Source organism: Canis lupus, chromosome 17 (genome assembly GCF_011100685.1).
Source record: "Canis lupus familiaris isolate Mischka breed German Shepherd chromosome 17, alternate assembly UU_Cfam_GSD_1.0, whole genome shotgun sequence".
Lineage (NCBI taxonomy): Eukaryota > Metazoa > Chordata > Mammalia > Carnivora > Canidae > Canis > Canis lupus.
Genome location: NC_049238.1, coordinates 34,084,713 through 34,097,157, shown reverse-complemented (window position 1 = coordinate 34,097,157; position 12,445 = coordinate 34,084,713). Strand labels below are relative to the sequence as shown.

The following is a 12,445-nucleotide window of genomic DNA, read 5'->3' as shown; positions in this document are numbered from 1 at the left end:
AAATGTTTCTGGATTCTCTTTTCTGTTCAAGTAGTCTATCTGCCTATCTCTGCCCAACTGTGATAGTTTTGTAGTTATGTGGAAAATTTCAGATGAACTTTAGAGCCATTTTATCAATGCTGAAAGTTTAAGACTATAAAATTTACAGAGTAATTTGTAGAAAACAGGTATTTTTATCATTTCTTTGCATTTCTATGTCTCTTATTTTTTCAGTTCTTTTTTTCAACCATGTTTCCTGCGCTCTACTTGCTAGGTTTATTCTGAAAACATCTACAGTTTTTGTTGCTATTGTGAACATGATTCCCCGCCCCCCCAATCATGTTTCTGATGTACTTTTGCTGGTTCAAGGGAAAGTTATTTTTTTAAATAAGTATGTTTTTATTAATTGTAATCTCTACACCCTATGTGGGGCTCAAACTCAACAATCCTGAGATCAAGAGTTGCATACTCTTCCAACCGAGCCAGCCAGGCACCCCAAAGGAAAGCTATTCTTTAGAGTACAGACTGTCAGCCGCCTAGTCAAGCCACATTCTGCACCCCACACCCCCTCGCTTTAGGTACCCAGCTGAAACACTGGATTTCCCAACGTCTACTGCAGCTACAGGTGGCAGAAATCACTGAGTGGTGCTTTCAGGGAAACTTGAAGAGAATGGACTTAGGGGGAAGAGTGCCTTTCCCCTTGCTCTGATCCTTTCCTCCTGGAACTAGGATCTGATGACCAGGGGTGCCCAGGAGGCTTTAGTCAGTAAGTGCCTGCCTTTGGCTCAGGTCATGATCCCAGGGTCGTGGGATCCAGCCCCCCATCATCGGGCTCTCTGCTCTGTGGGGGCGCTGCTTCTCCCTCTCCACCATTTGTGCTCTCTATCCCTGTGGCTAGCTCAAATTAAAAAAAAAGGGGGGGGGGGGTTCCTGATGACTGGAAAATGATAGAATATAAAGAAAGTTTTTGGGTTCCTGATGGCTTCTGCTTAAATAACACATCCCTCCATTTTTTGAAGGCACAAGGTAATACAATATATCCTGTTATAGTAACACTGAATCCTAATACCTTACTGAAATATTGGACTAGTTTTATGGATTGGTTTCCTGGAGATTTCTAAGTAGTTTAAGGCTTTTTTATTCTCTTTGATGTATATTTTCAATTACCAAAATCCTGGCAAAAAGAACACTTACTTTTACTAGCATTTCTTTCCTATCCTAACAGACTCTGTAACAGTACATCACTGCAACTTCAATATACTTCATTTCCTATGCTACCTTCGCAGTGTTAAAAGAAACAGGAATTGGACGTCAAACAGCCAGGATGTTGGCGCTCAGGTGAATAAAATCATCTTAATTCCACTGCAAGGAGAGTAGAAACTTTAGGTCAATCAGAACTCTTAAACTCTTTAAAGGAAAATCCACAATTATACATAATTAGAAAACCTCTTGAACTTTCATAGATTCATATTATAAATGCTGAAAAACACCCTTAAGTACAACTCATCTAGTTAACTCATCTACTTTTTCAGTTAATGAGAACAATGCTAATGCTGCTGCTGCTGCTGGCATCCAACATTGAGCAGAGAACGTTCTATGTGCAGGGCATACACTGTAACCTCTAAATCTCCCAGCAGCCTGCATGAGGACACCCACTTAGCAGATGAGTGAGTCCAGGAGGCAGAGAGAGGTTACATAACTTTGCTGAGGTCACATAATACAGAATTGGTGGAGCCAGAGTTTAAGCCCAGGTCAGAGAGCACAGCATTTAAAAATCATGCTTGGGATCCCTGGGTGGCTCAGCGGTTTCGCGTCTGCCTTTGGCCCGGGGTGTGATCCTGGGGTCCCGGGATCGAGTCCCGTGTCAGGCTCCCGGCATGGGCCTGCTTACCCCTCTTCCTGTGTCTCTGCCTCTCTCTCTGTGTCTATCATGAATAAATAAATCTTTAAAAAAAAAATCATGCTTATCTTTTTTTTTTTTTTTTTCATGCTTATCTTTTAACTCATTTCTCTAACACTGAAGATGAGCAGGAAGTAATTTCAAAGTAGCATTTTAAGAAAAGGAATTTACAAGTAACAGGACTTTTCCAGTACATTTTCAAAATAGCACAGGAAAGGCCGAGATAAAGAAATACTTTATGGAAAGCAACAAAACTTAGAAAACCTCATAATCCTCAACTCCTATTACTCAAGAATATTTCAGATAACCAACTGACAGTCTTCAAATTCTTTTTAGCTATTAAATCTTTCTTACATATTAAATCTTACAAGAAAAGCCCAATATGCAAAGCAAAGAAAATCATACCCATACCAGCCCAGGCCAGCCAGCCCCATCCTTAGGGCTTTGCAGAAGTCAAGTGGAAAAGAGCTTCTATCTGAATCCAAAGCCGCCTTCTTTTTTTTTTTTTTTTAAAGATTTTATTTATTCATGAGACACACACACACACACACACACACAGAGGCAGAGACACAGGCAGAGGGAGAAGTAGGCTCCATGCAGGGAGCCCGATGTGGGACGATCCCAGGTCTCCAGGATCATGCCCTGAGCCAAAGGCAAGCACTAAACTGCTGAGCCACCCAGGCTACCCAATCCAAAGCCTTCTTACAAACTTTTCTATAGCAGGAGTTACAATATTAAACCACTCAGGGGGGAACTGGGTGGCTCAGTCAGGCATCTGACTCTTGATTTTGGCTCAGGTCATGATCTCAGTCATTTGATCGAGCCTGACTCTGCACTCAACACAAAGTCTGCTTGAGATTCTCTCTCCCTCTGCCCCTCCCTCCAATGACTGCATGCATGCATGTGTGTGCTTTTTCTCTCTCAAAAATCAAACTGCTTATACAGTTTATGATACAACCATGAACCCCTGAATCCTACAGTTTAGTCAAACCACTTTTTCTAATATGTACTAAACACTAAGAAGATGGATGTTTTCATGGGAAAGAAAGAAAAAAAGGTCATTCTAAATCACAGGATCTAATTAAGGGCAGAAAATGCCACAGATCTGGTCAAGTAGGCTTGGGGTGTGTGCCAGAGGGGATGCAAAAAGCCCAAGGGCAGCAGGAAGACAGTGTGCTCCCAGGGGCAAACATGGGACGTGAGAGGGCAGAGACAGGTCACAAAAGAGAAAATAAAAGGCTGCCACAGACAATATAAAGGGATGATGAGGGATCCCTGGGTGGCGCAGCGGTTTGGCGCCTGCCTTTGGCCCAGGGCGCGATCCTGGAGACCCGGGATCGAATCCCATATCAGGCTCCCGATGCATGGAGCCTGCTTCTCCCTCTGCCTGTGTCTCTGCCTCTCTCTCTCTCTCTGTGACTATCATAAGTAAATAAATAAAAATTAAAAAAAAAAATCATTTATAAAGGGATGATGACTCCATTCTCTTCCTCTCCATCCCTCAGCTCGCCCAGAAAGCTACACTTCACAATCAATACAAAATAACTCAAAGCAGAAAAAGGCCAAGATGTAAGAATCAAATTGGTACAAGGCCAGCAAGCAGAGAGTACAACCTGAATGCATGTACGAATCTGTCCAAAGAAGTGTTATTCAGGTGGGGATGGTGGTAAGGTGGTCAGCAATGAGTCACAGAGGCAAACCTGGATAGGACCCACCTAGTCTAGGGTAGAGGGACCTGAACCAAGACCAGTTCCAGTGGCAGCTATTGACCTACTGGGGATGTAGGTGCCAAGCTGGCTTACCTCCTGATTATACTCTGTTTTCACATGCACGTTTTTGCCTAAAGAGAAGTATTGGCTGGAGGATATGTTTTTGCCTAAAGAGAAGTACTGACTGGAGGATATGCATGTCCTTGGCATTTATATACCTATTTAGTTATTTAAGATTTTATTTATTTATGAGAGACAGAGAGAGAAGCAGAGACATAGGTAGAGGGAGAAGCAGGCTCCCAGTGGGAAGCCTGATGTGGGACTCGATCCCAGGACCCTGGCGTCATGACCTGAGCCAAAAGCAGACGCTCAATCACTGAGCCACCCCAGTGCCCCTCAATTTTTTTTTTTTAAGATTCTATTTATTTGACAGAGAGTGAGAGCACATGCACACAATCAAGCACAAGCAGGGGGAGCAGCACACTCCCCACCAAGCAGGGAGCCTGATGCAGGTCTCGATCTCATGATCCTGGGATCATGACCTGAGCTGAAGGCAGGCACTTAACTTACTGCGCCACCTAGGCGCCCCTATATATTTTATTTTAAATGAATAAACTACCATTCTGATTCTGAGTTGGCTTCTTGAGGCTTACTCAAAAAAAAAAAAAAAAAACAAACAAAAAAAAACCTGATGGGTCAGAAGAAACTAGGATTTAGTCCCTCACCAGTTATAGCTTTTGTAAATTGGAATGTTACAATACAGCTCTGGAGAACCTGCATGAATTAAGTCCATTTCTCTAAAATGGAACTTGTTTTGTTTCTTAGCTTATGACTGTGAGCAAGGCCTCCGCCTCTAACAACCTTGTCAAGCATGCTACTGATGAGGCATGCCAGCTGCCCTCTACCAAGAAGCACTCCTTTGTGTTCTTGGGTACCAGTCATCTCAACGGACATTTGCACATAAAATGATGCCATGAAGAGGGACAGGCTCCAACTGCTTGGTTAATTTAGGAGAGCGACATTTTCTTTTTTCCCCTCCCTCCCTCCCTTCCTTCCTGATTGTATTTATTTATTCATGAGAGACACAGAGAGAGGGAGAGACACAGGCAGAGTGAGAAGCAGGCTTCATGCAGGGAGCCGGATGTGGGACTTAATCCTGGGTCTCCAGGATCACACCCTGGGCCGAAGGCAGGCGCCAGACCGCTGAGCCACCCAGGCTGCCCGAGAGAGACAATTTCTAAAGTTCTAAATATACTTCTGCATCTATGGTGGTTACTTAAATATTAACTAGTAAAAGAAAGTATTGGAAATAAAATAGAAAACATTTGTATTTGCAACTCTGAGAGTAATTCCTCATCTCACAACAATCCTATATAGTAGGAGCTGTTATTATGTCCAATTTTAAGATAATAAAACTAAGATAAGACTCAGAAAAGTTAATGAACTTGTCTGAAGTCTCAATCTAATAAGTGGCAAAATCAGCATTAGCTCAGTTCTGTCTGTCTTATATACCCTAGCAGACAAAAGATAAAAGCAGTTCATATGAAACTGTAAGACCAGCTGGTAGAAGCAGACAGCAAGGAGAAGTGACAGCTGGAAGCAAAGCATAGAACATAAAATAATTAGAAAAGCAGAGTAGCTGAGCCTTTCATTACAGCCTCAAACAGTATGATCACCTTTAACAGTTCCTAAGGATATCTCAAAATAATACTTTCAAATGCTTTAAAGACAAAAGCTGCCTAACTGGAGAAGGTCAAGTCTCATGCATTGATAAACTTGCTATTTCTCAACACTTCCAAGGTCATTCTCATTATTCAGTGTCCCACACTGTTGTTTCCTTTCTGGATCAGTTGTACTCTAAGAGCACAGGACAGTGAGATACATATTGAAAAACCTGAGGCATTATCATTATACTGGAAAGTCTGTTCTACTAAGAGGAGAAGAGGGTTCAGGCCCTGGATTTGCCATGTCATGATGCAACCAAGGACAAGTCTTTTATCTTTTCTGAAAGTCAGTCTCTACATCAGAAGAGCTGAGTCAAGTGTGTACTACAAGGCTACCTGTAAAATTTTCTGATTCCACAAGATTAAAATTTAATTGATATACTTTCAAAAAGAGTGAGGTAAAAAATTAAGAAAAACTTAGTGCCTAGTAGGGTAAACTTCAGTAACCTGAAAATTCCTTTCAGTGGAATATTTCATTTGCTCACGTGGTATAATGAGGCATTATTGTACTATACCATATCACAAGAATTATGATAATAAGTCGATTAGAAGAGAGATTTCAATAAATTAATGGATAATGATTCAAAATTATTGTCAAAGCAAAATTATTTTGGATAAATTCTAAAACTTTGATGTTATTTGTAGACCAGTTTATAGGATGGTTTTAGCCTATGGTACAAAATACGCAAGTACATGCACACATGCAAGTGCACAAAGTAAGTATGTCTCTTGTTTGAATAGCAAATGGCCTGGGTTTTGCTTATGTATACGCTTCTAAAAACTAATTCTTTTATTTATCCCCCTAAAACCATTTTGTGATCTCTGCTACCACTAATCATTAATTCATCAAGTAATTTCCTAATCACTTCCTAACATACACACCGAGGTACCTTTTTCTATAAAAATAATAGTTAACACATTTTGAGGACCTATTATTTCCCAGGCATGATTAGAAGTATTTTATATACATTAATTTACTTTAATCCAGTAAAGCAGAAACTATTATCCTCATTTTACAGAGGAAAAAATTGAAATAGAAAGTTTACATAACTTGCCCAAGGTCACACTAGGTTGTAAGTGGTGAAATAAGGATTTAAATCCAAGTAGTCTGATCCCAAGTCTGTTGCTTTTAACCATGATGCTGTATACATAGAGCCTGCCTTTTTTGTCCTGCCGTCAGCTCAAATGTATATTTTTTAAGGACAAGGGATAAATCTTACATATATTCCTGGTCTAGAATGTTTCTTGAGTTAGAGAATCCCTGCCACAGGATAAGTACTCAGAATGTCTACAGAACTGAATCGAGCCTTTACCTTACAATGATAATGTGGTCAATCAGAACAACAAATTGAAGGAAATATGTCTCTGCTAATAACTCTCTTAATGCAGAGAGATCTCCACATAAATTACTTTACTTTTAGTGGTAACAGGTGATAAAGGAAATTACAGGATGTTGGGAGTGGACAGGAATGTGGGACACTGGATTAAAAGTCAGATACCGGGATCCCTGGGTGGCGCAGTGGTTTGGCGCCTGCCTTTGGCCCGGGGCGCGATCCTGGAGACCCGGGATCGAAACCCACGTCGGGCTCCCTGCATGGAGCCTGCTTCTCCCTCTGCCTGTGTCTCTGCCTCTCTGTCTCTCTCTGTGTGACTATCATGAATAAAATAAATAAAATCTAAAAAAAAAAAAAAAAGTGAGATACCCTTTTATTTCTGACTCACTCCATTTTCAAAAAGTGTTATTCTAAGGGTTTCCTATGGAAATAGCTTTAGAAACTGCCTTATATCTAGTCAGAAAGCGACAGGTATTAAATTCCCATCAGAAGAAGAAACATTTCTAAAGCACACAGGGAATTGCAATATTCTGCTGTTAAGTAATCTGTTTTCAAAGAGATTAAAGTAGTTAAGGATAGAAAATAATGGATACGTCAACGTAAACATTTAACATTTTATCTCAAGTAAAATTTTCCAACACTTTTATAGCTTAATTTTACTTCAACTACTTACAGTGCACTTTCCATGTCTGCTATATTTTCTTCCATTTTCTGAGACTACATAGAGGTAAATAAAGTTGTCATGAGATCCTACAGCCAGGAGGGTACCATCTAGAATGAGACAGGAAAAAGTGTTAACTAGAGAAATGTGTTGACAGATTTGCTGCTATTTTATTGGACCTGTACTGAGTATTTTATAAATTTTAAAAATCTCAACAATTTAACTATTATTTGGTATTGGATGAATGAATCCTTCTATCACTAAGCACACTTGAAAAACATGGCCATCTAGTATAGTCATTTTTTGGAGATACTCCTAGGCCTTGGACTTGAGGCTCATCTTCTTTTAGTTAGCTACAAACTGGCTCCAGGGAAGTTAACCTGCTCTTATGGGTCTAAGTACATAGTACTCATAGGCTAAGTGTACAACTGCTCATTTTGGCTGAGCACATATGACCTCTCCAACCTGGTAAGGGACTATGTTCTCTTCTTTTATGGTCTCTTCTATTGTTCTTACCATATAACAGATGGTCAATAAAGTCCAACTGATCTTTGGATTTTAATTGCTATGTCTGTAGTAATTTGCTAGTACAGCACTAAAAAAGCCAAACCAAACAGAAAACCTTTCCTGCTTTAAGATAACTTGCCGGGCTTATAGCCTAAAGCAAATACTTTTCCTTCCATGTTCAACTCAAAGAATAGCATTCTGTGCTTCCTTTAAAACAACTTGGAAGCAATCAAAAAGATCCTTTGGATCCCACACCAATCCAACTATTACTGTAATATATTTTCAAATTAGGCAAATGTTACACTAACTCCAGGGAAGGAGGCTATGAATCAAAACCATGTTGATTATGGGAAAGGGGAAATCGGAATATTATGGAGACATAATTAACATTCTGAATAAAGCATAAAGAATTATTCAAACAGGGCTAAACGAATTTATCAAATTCTTGTAAGTGGCTATTTTATCTCATTAACAAAATCATTACTATGTAGCCAGTAACAATGCAACTAGATTTTAAAGAACTTGAACAGCCTATAATGTATTTTGAATATTACTATAATTTATGTTTTCTTACATATAAAAAAAGATTGTTAAATAGAAGTAACATTCAGCCTAATACCCACCCAAAATTCCAAGTATGTGTAATTCCCCCCAAATGGGATTTGACTGTACTATATTCTGCTTTCAACTGCAAGTGCAATTGTAACAATTCGTTCTAAATTTGCTTGATAATTTAGAATGCTGTTTAACTTTAGAAGATCTTTTACAGTTTCCTGCAGCAGAATTTAATCTGATGTTGGTGGAAACATATTCAATAGTTAACAAGTTCAGAGAGTAGAGAAAAAAGTAGTTAGCTTTAGTGGAAGTGAAAATATGCAATGACAGAAATGCTGTAAAAGCTAGAATGGGGGTAAATCCTCTTACCTACTGAGTAGCGCATCACAGAGAGCTGTTCATTCCCATCTGTGTGGATAGAAACTAGATCTCTGGTTTCCGCATCCAGAACAAACCACCTGTTAAGAAGTAAAAATCAAAGTTTTTTTCAGATATTAGCACTTAAAAAAAGAATTGCTTTTTCTCCCTTCTAACAAATTTTAATAATGCCCTTAAATATGACATGTTTCCATCTTCCATTGAAGAATAAGTTCATTTTGCAAAATGCTGGTAAATACAATTTAAGTATATGTGCCTAGGCATGTTCTCATTTCTGTTTTAGGTACTCAACGCCAACTGTATCTCTTTGCTAAGTACCATTTAAACAGAAAGTTAAGATGATAGGATCAGTGTTCTTGAAGATTAAACTAGAGATGGGAAAAAAGAAATGAGCTAACTGAAACAAAGACCAAGAGGAACTCAGAGAAGGGAAATGAATGATAGAAGACACAGAATAACCTTCTGGAAGGGTAGAGAACAGGTCGAGCTGAACACAGAGGGAAAGAGGTACAGGTGGTTCAGCGGCAGGAGGAGTGACAGCTGCACAGCTATGGAAATGGGAAGGAGCACAGACAGTATGAAGGTGGGAGGGGAAGGCAGAGGGCCCTTCTTTTGGAGTGATTTCAAAGGAAGCAGCAGGGGGCGCTCTGCCTCTCCAAATAACTCCGCATGTGCACACAGCTCTGAATTCTTTCAAAGATAGTTTTTTGTTCACATTAACAGGTAAAGTCAAAATGTAAAAGCTTTTGAGAGGCAAAATAATGGTTAAACTCAACTATATAATAAACAACTTTTCAAATCTTTTAATAAGAGCACTTGAAGGGATGCCCAGGTGGATCAGTTGGTTAAGCCTCAAGACTCTTGGTTTCAGCTCAGGTCCTGATCTCTCAGGGTGTTGAGACGGAGCCCCACATACTGGACTCCCTGCTCCACGTGGAGTCTGCTTAACACTCTCTCTTCTTCTCCCTCTGTACCCTCCAACTGTGCTCCCTCGCTCTCTCTAAAATAAATAATTTTTTTTTTAAAGGGCACTTGAAGGCAGGGAGATGGTGCTTCAGAAAAGCACAGCAAAATATGAGGTATAGGGCAGCCCGAGTGGCTCAGTGGTTTAGCGCCTGCCTTCGGCCCAGGGCGTGATCTTGGAGACCCAGGATCAAGTTCCACGTCGGACTCCCTGCATAGAGCCTGCTTCTCCCTCTGCCTGTGTCTCTGCCTCTCTCTCTCTTTCTCTGTGTCTCTCATGAATAAATAAATAAAATCTTAAAAAAAAAAAAAGAGGTATAAAGCAAATGTTGGCAATTAGAGACTGGCTAAGTGAGAGGAATGCAGGGTATAAATCACATACACAGCTGCTTGGAGGGCTTTAGAGTTGTGCATTGCCTGGCTCAAATCAGTCACTAAATAAATATTTGGAGAATGAATAAACAAATATAAAGTAAGTCTTGAATAAACAAATATAAAGTAAGTCTTGAAAATGACAAAAGCCAAGTTTTAGGAATAATTATTTAATACTGTAGTGTGTAGGAAGAAATGTTTGGTGTGGAGAGAATGGAACAAGACTAGCAAGTCTTGTTTTTAAGATGGGGGAAAAAATCCACCACTAAAAGAAGCCAATATAGAAATCATAAGGACAGTTCCTTGTAATTTTGAAGCTTCAAAACTAATACCTGGAAAGAGATCATTTCCATTTCAGCCTAAAAGAAATAACTATTTAGGTGGGAGAAAATGACAAGAAAGAACTTAAAAAAATGTTTAGTGATGTTGCTCAACATGCCTTAGTGCATGCAAGGTAGAAGGTGAAAGAATGAAAGACACCAGCTCTTACCCATCAGTGAAATCCCTCTCTAATGAAAAATACTCATGCGTGAATTTTAGTCACTTGTGAGCTAAGGGTTGAAATGTCTAGGTAGCTAGCCTAATTCATAAATTCTGTCTTCTACGTTGGTAAAAGAAATAGCTTCTATTTGTGAATACCTGAATTAAAGCCAATAGTCAGAAAGTGGCACCCTGAAGCTCTATGCTCTATGCTTAGTGGTCACTTCCATTCCAACAGGTGTGTTACTTTACTACAGCTGTACAGTACCCACAGATTATAGGTTTCTTTTGAGAATGTAGATTAATCAATTTTTATGGCTACCATTGTGAAACTCCTCTGAGCCAAGAAATGCCAAAGCTGATGCCAACTGAATTGCCTTTTCAGAGTAAGGGCACAAAATATTCCAGCTCAGACTCATCAGACAGACCTAAAGAACAATGAGAGACAATGCCACTCTGCAGGTATCAGGTTTTTTTTGTTTTGTTTTGTTTAAAAGATTTCAGGTTTTTAATGAGTTTATGGAAACTTTATTATACTTTCTTTGGCATCTGAATAATTACCATTATTTATTCATGTATTTATTTACTTAATATTTATTTATTCATTCATGAAAGACAGAGAGAAAGAGACGCAAAGACACAGGCAGAGGGAGAAGCAGGCTTCATGCAGGAAGCCTGATGTGGGACTTGATCCCGGGACTCCAGAATCACGCCCTGGGCCAAAGACAGGCGCTAAACCGCTGAGCCACCCAGGGATCCCCTTCTTATTCCAGTACAGAGTATATAAACTAGAACACAAGATTCTGCTTTAAGATAGTTTGGAATTATTATCAGGCTTTATATGACCTAAAGGACCTGATGCATCCTTCTAAATATAATTGCTCAGTATCACAAATGGGAAATCTTTGGTGATATATTTAAATTGCTCTGACTTGTGGGTCAAGTATCTAAGCATAGCACTATCATTTATCTTGACTTTTTTTTAATAAGATTTTATTTATTTATTTGAGAGAGAGCATGAGAGAGAGATCACAAGCAAGGGGGAAGGGTGGAGGGAAAAGCAGTTTCCCTACTGAGCAGTGAACCCGACTTGGGACTTAGTGCCAGGACCCTGGGACCATGAGCTGAACTGAAGGCAGATGCTTAACCAACTGAGCCACCCAGGCACCCCTTTTCTTGACTTTCTAAAAAGACACAATATTGATTTCTTTAGTGGCAAGAAAAGAATCAAGATTTTAAAATTGGAGGGATCCCTGGGTGGCGCAGCGGTTTAGCGCCTGCCTTTGGCCCAGGGCGCGATCCTGGAGACCCGGGATCGAATCCCACGTCGGGCTCCCGGTGCATGGAGCCTGCTTCTCCCTCTGCCTGTGTCTCTGCCTCTCTCTCTCTCTCTCACTGTGTGCCTATCATAAATAAATAAAAAATAAAAAAAAAATAAATAAAAAATAAATAAATAAAAGATTTTAAAATTGGAGAGTAAGTCCCTAAATGAACATATTTATGAGTTAAAAAAATATTCATCAAAATATATAGTGTGTCCTCTTGGTGGTAGATAGATTTGTAACCCTCTCACCTTCCCTGTGCTGTCCCCCCATCTTCTACTTATAAGAATAGGAATGATTTTTATTAGAAAAATGTAAAGTCAAAACAGGAGGAAGAGAGTCTAATTCAACCCTTTTATTTTACAAATAAAAACAATGAAGTGTTCTCATTTCAAAACATCTGACCAGTCATCAACCAACTAGTTAGTTGATAGAGCTTCTGGCCCTTGTGCTTTTCACTAATAACACACAAGGGAAGGGTATGATTCCACAGAAAGTGTTTTCTATGTCTTTGAGATACATTAGTATTTAAGGATCCAGAGAAAAAGGGATAGCAAAGGA

The 12,445-nt window shown here is 39.6% G+C and overlaps 1 protein-coding gene across 4 annotated transcripts in view; it reads right to left on the bottom strand.

The window, feature by feature from the left end:
• EML4 (EMAP like 4) overlaps positions 1-12,445 on the bottom strand; it is a 160,885-nt gene that overhangs the window by 10,388 nt on the left and 138,052 nt on the right. For all 4 annotated transcript variants that reach the window (XM_038561347.1, XM_038561348.1, XM_038561349.1 and 1 more), the window contains 2 exons: positions 8,739-8,827; positions 7,320-7,417 (listed from right to left, as the gene is read on the bottom strand). In XM_038561347.1, the coding sequence (XP_038417275.1) occupies positions 7,320-7,417; positions 8,739-8,827 (187 nt within the window). The remainder of the gene's footprint in view (positions 1-7,319; positions 7,418-8,738; positions 8,828-12,445) is intronic.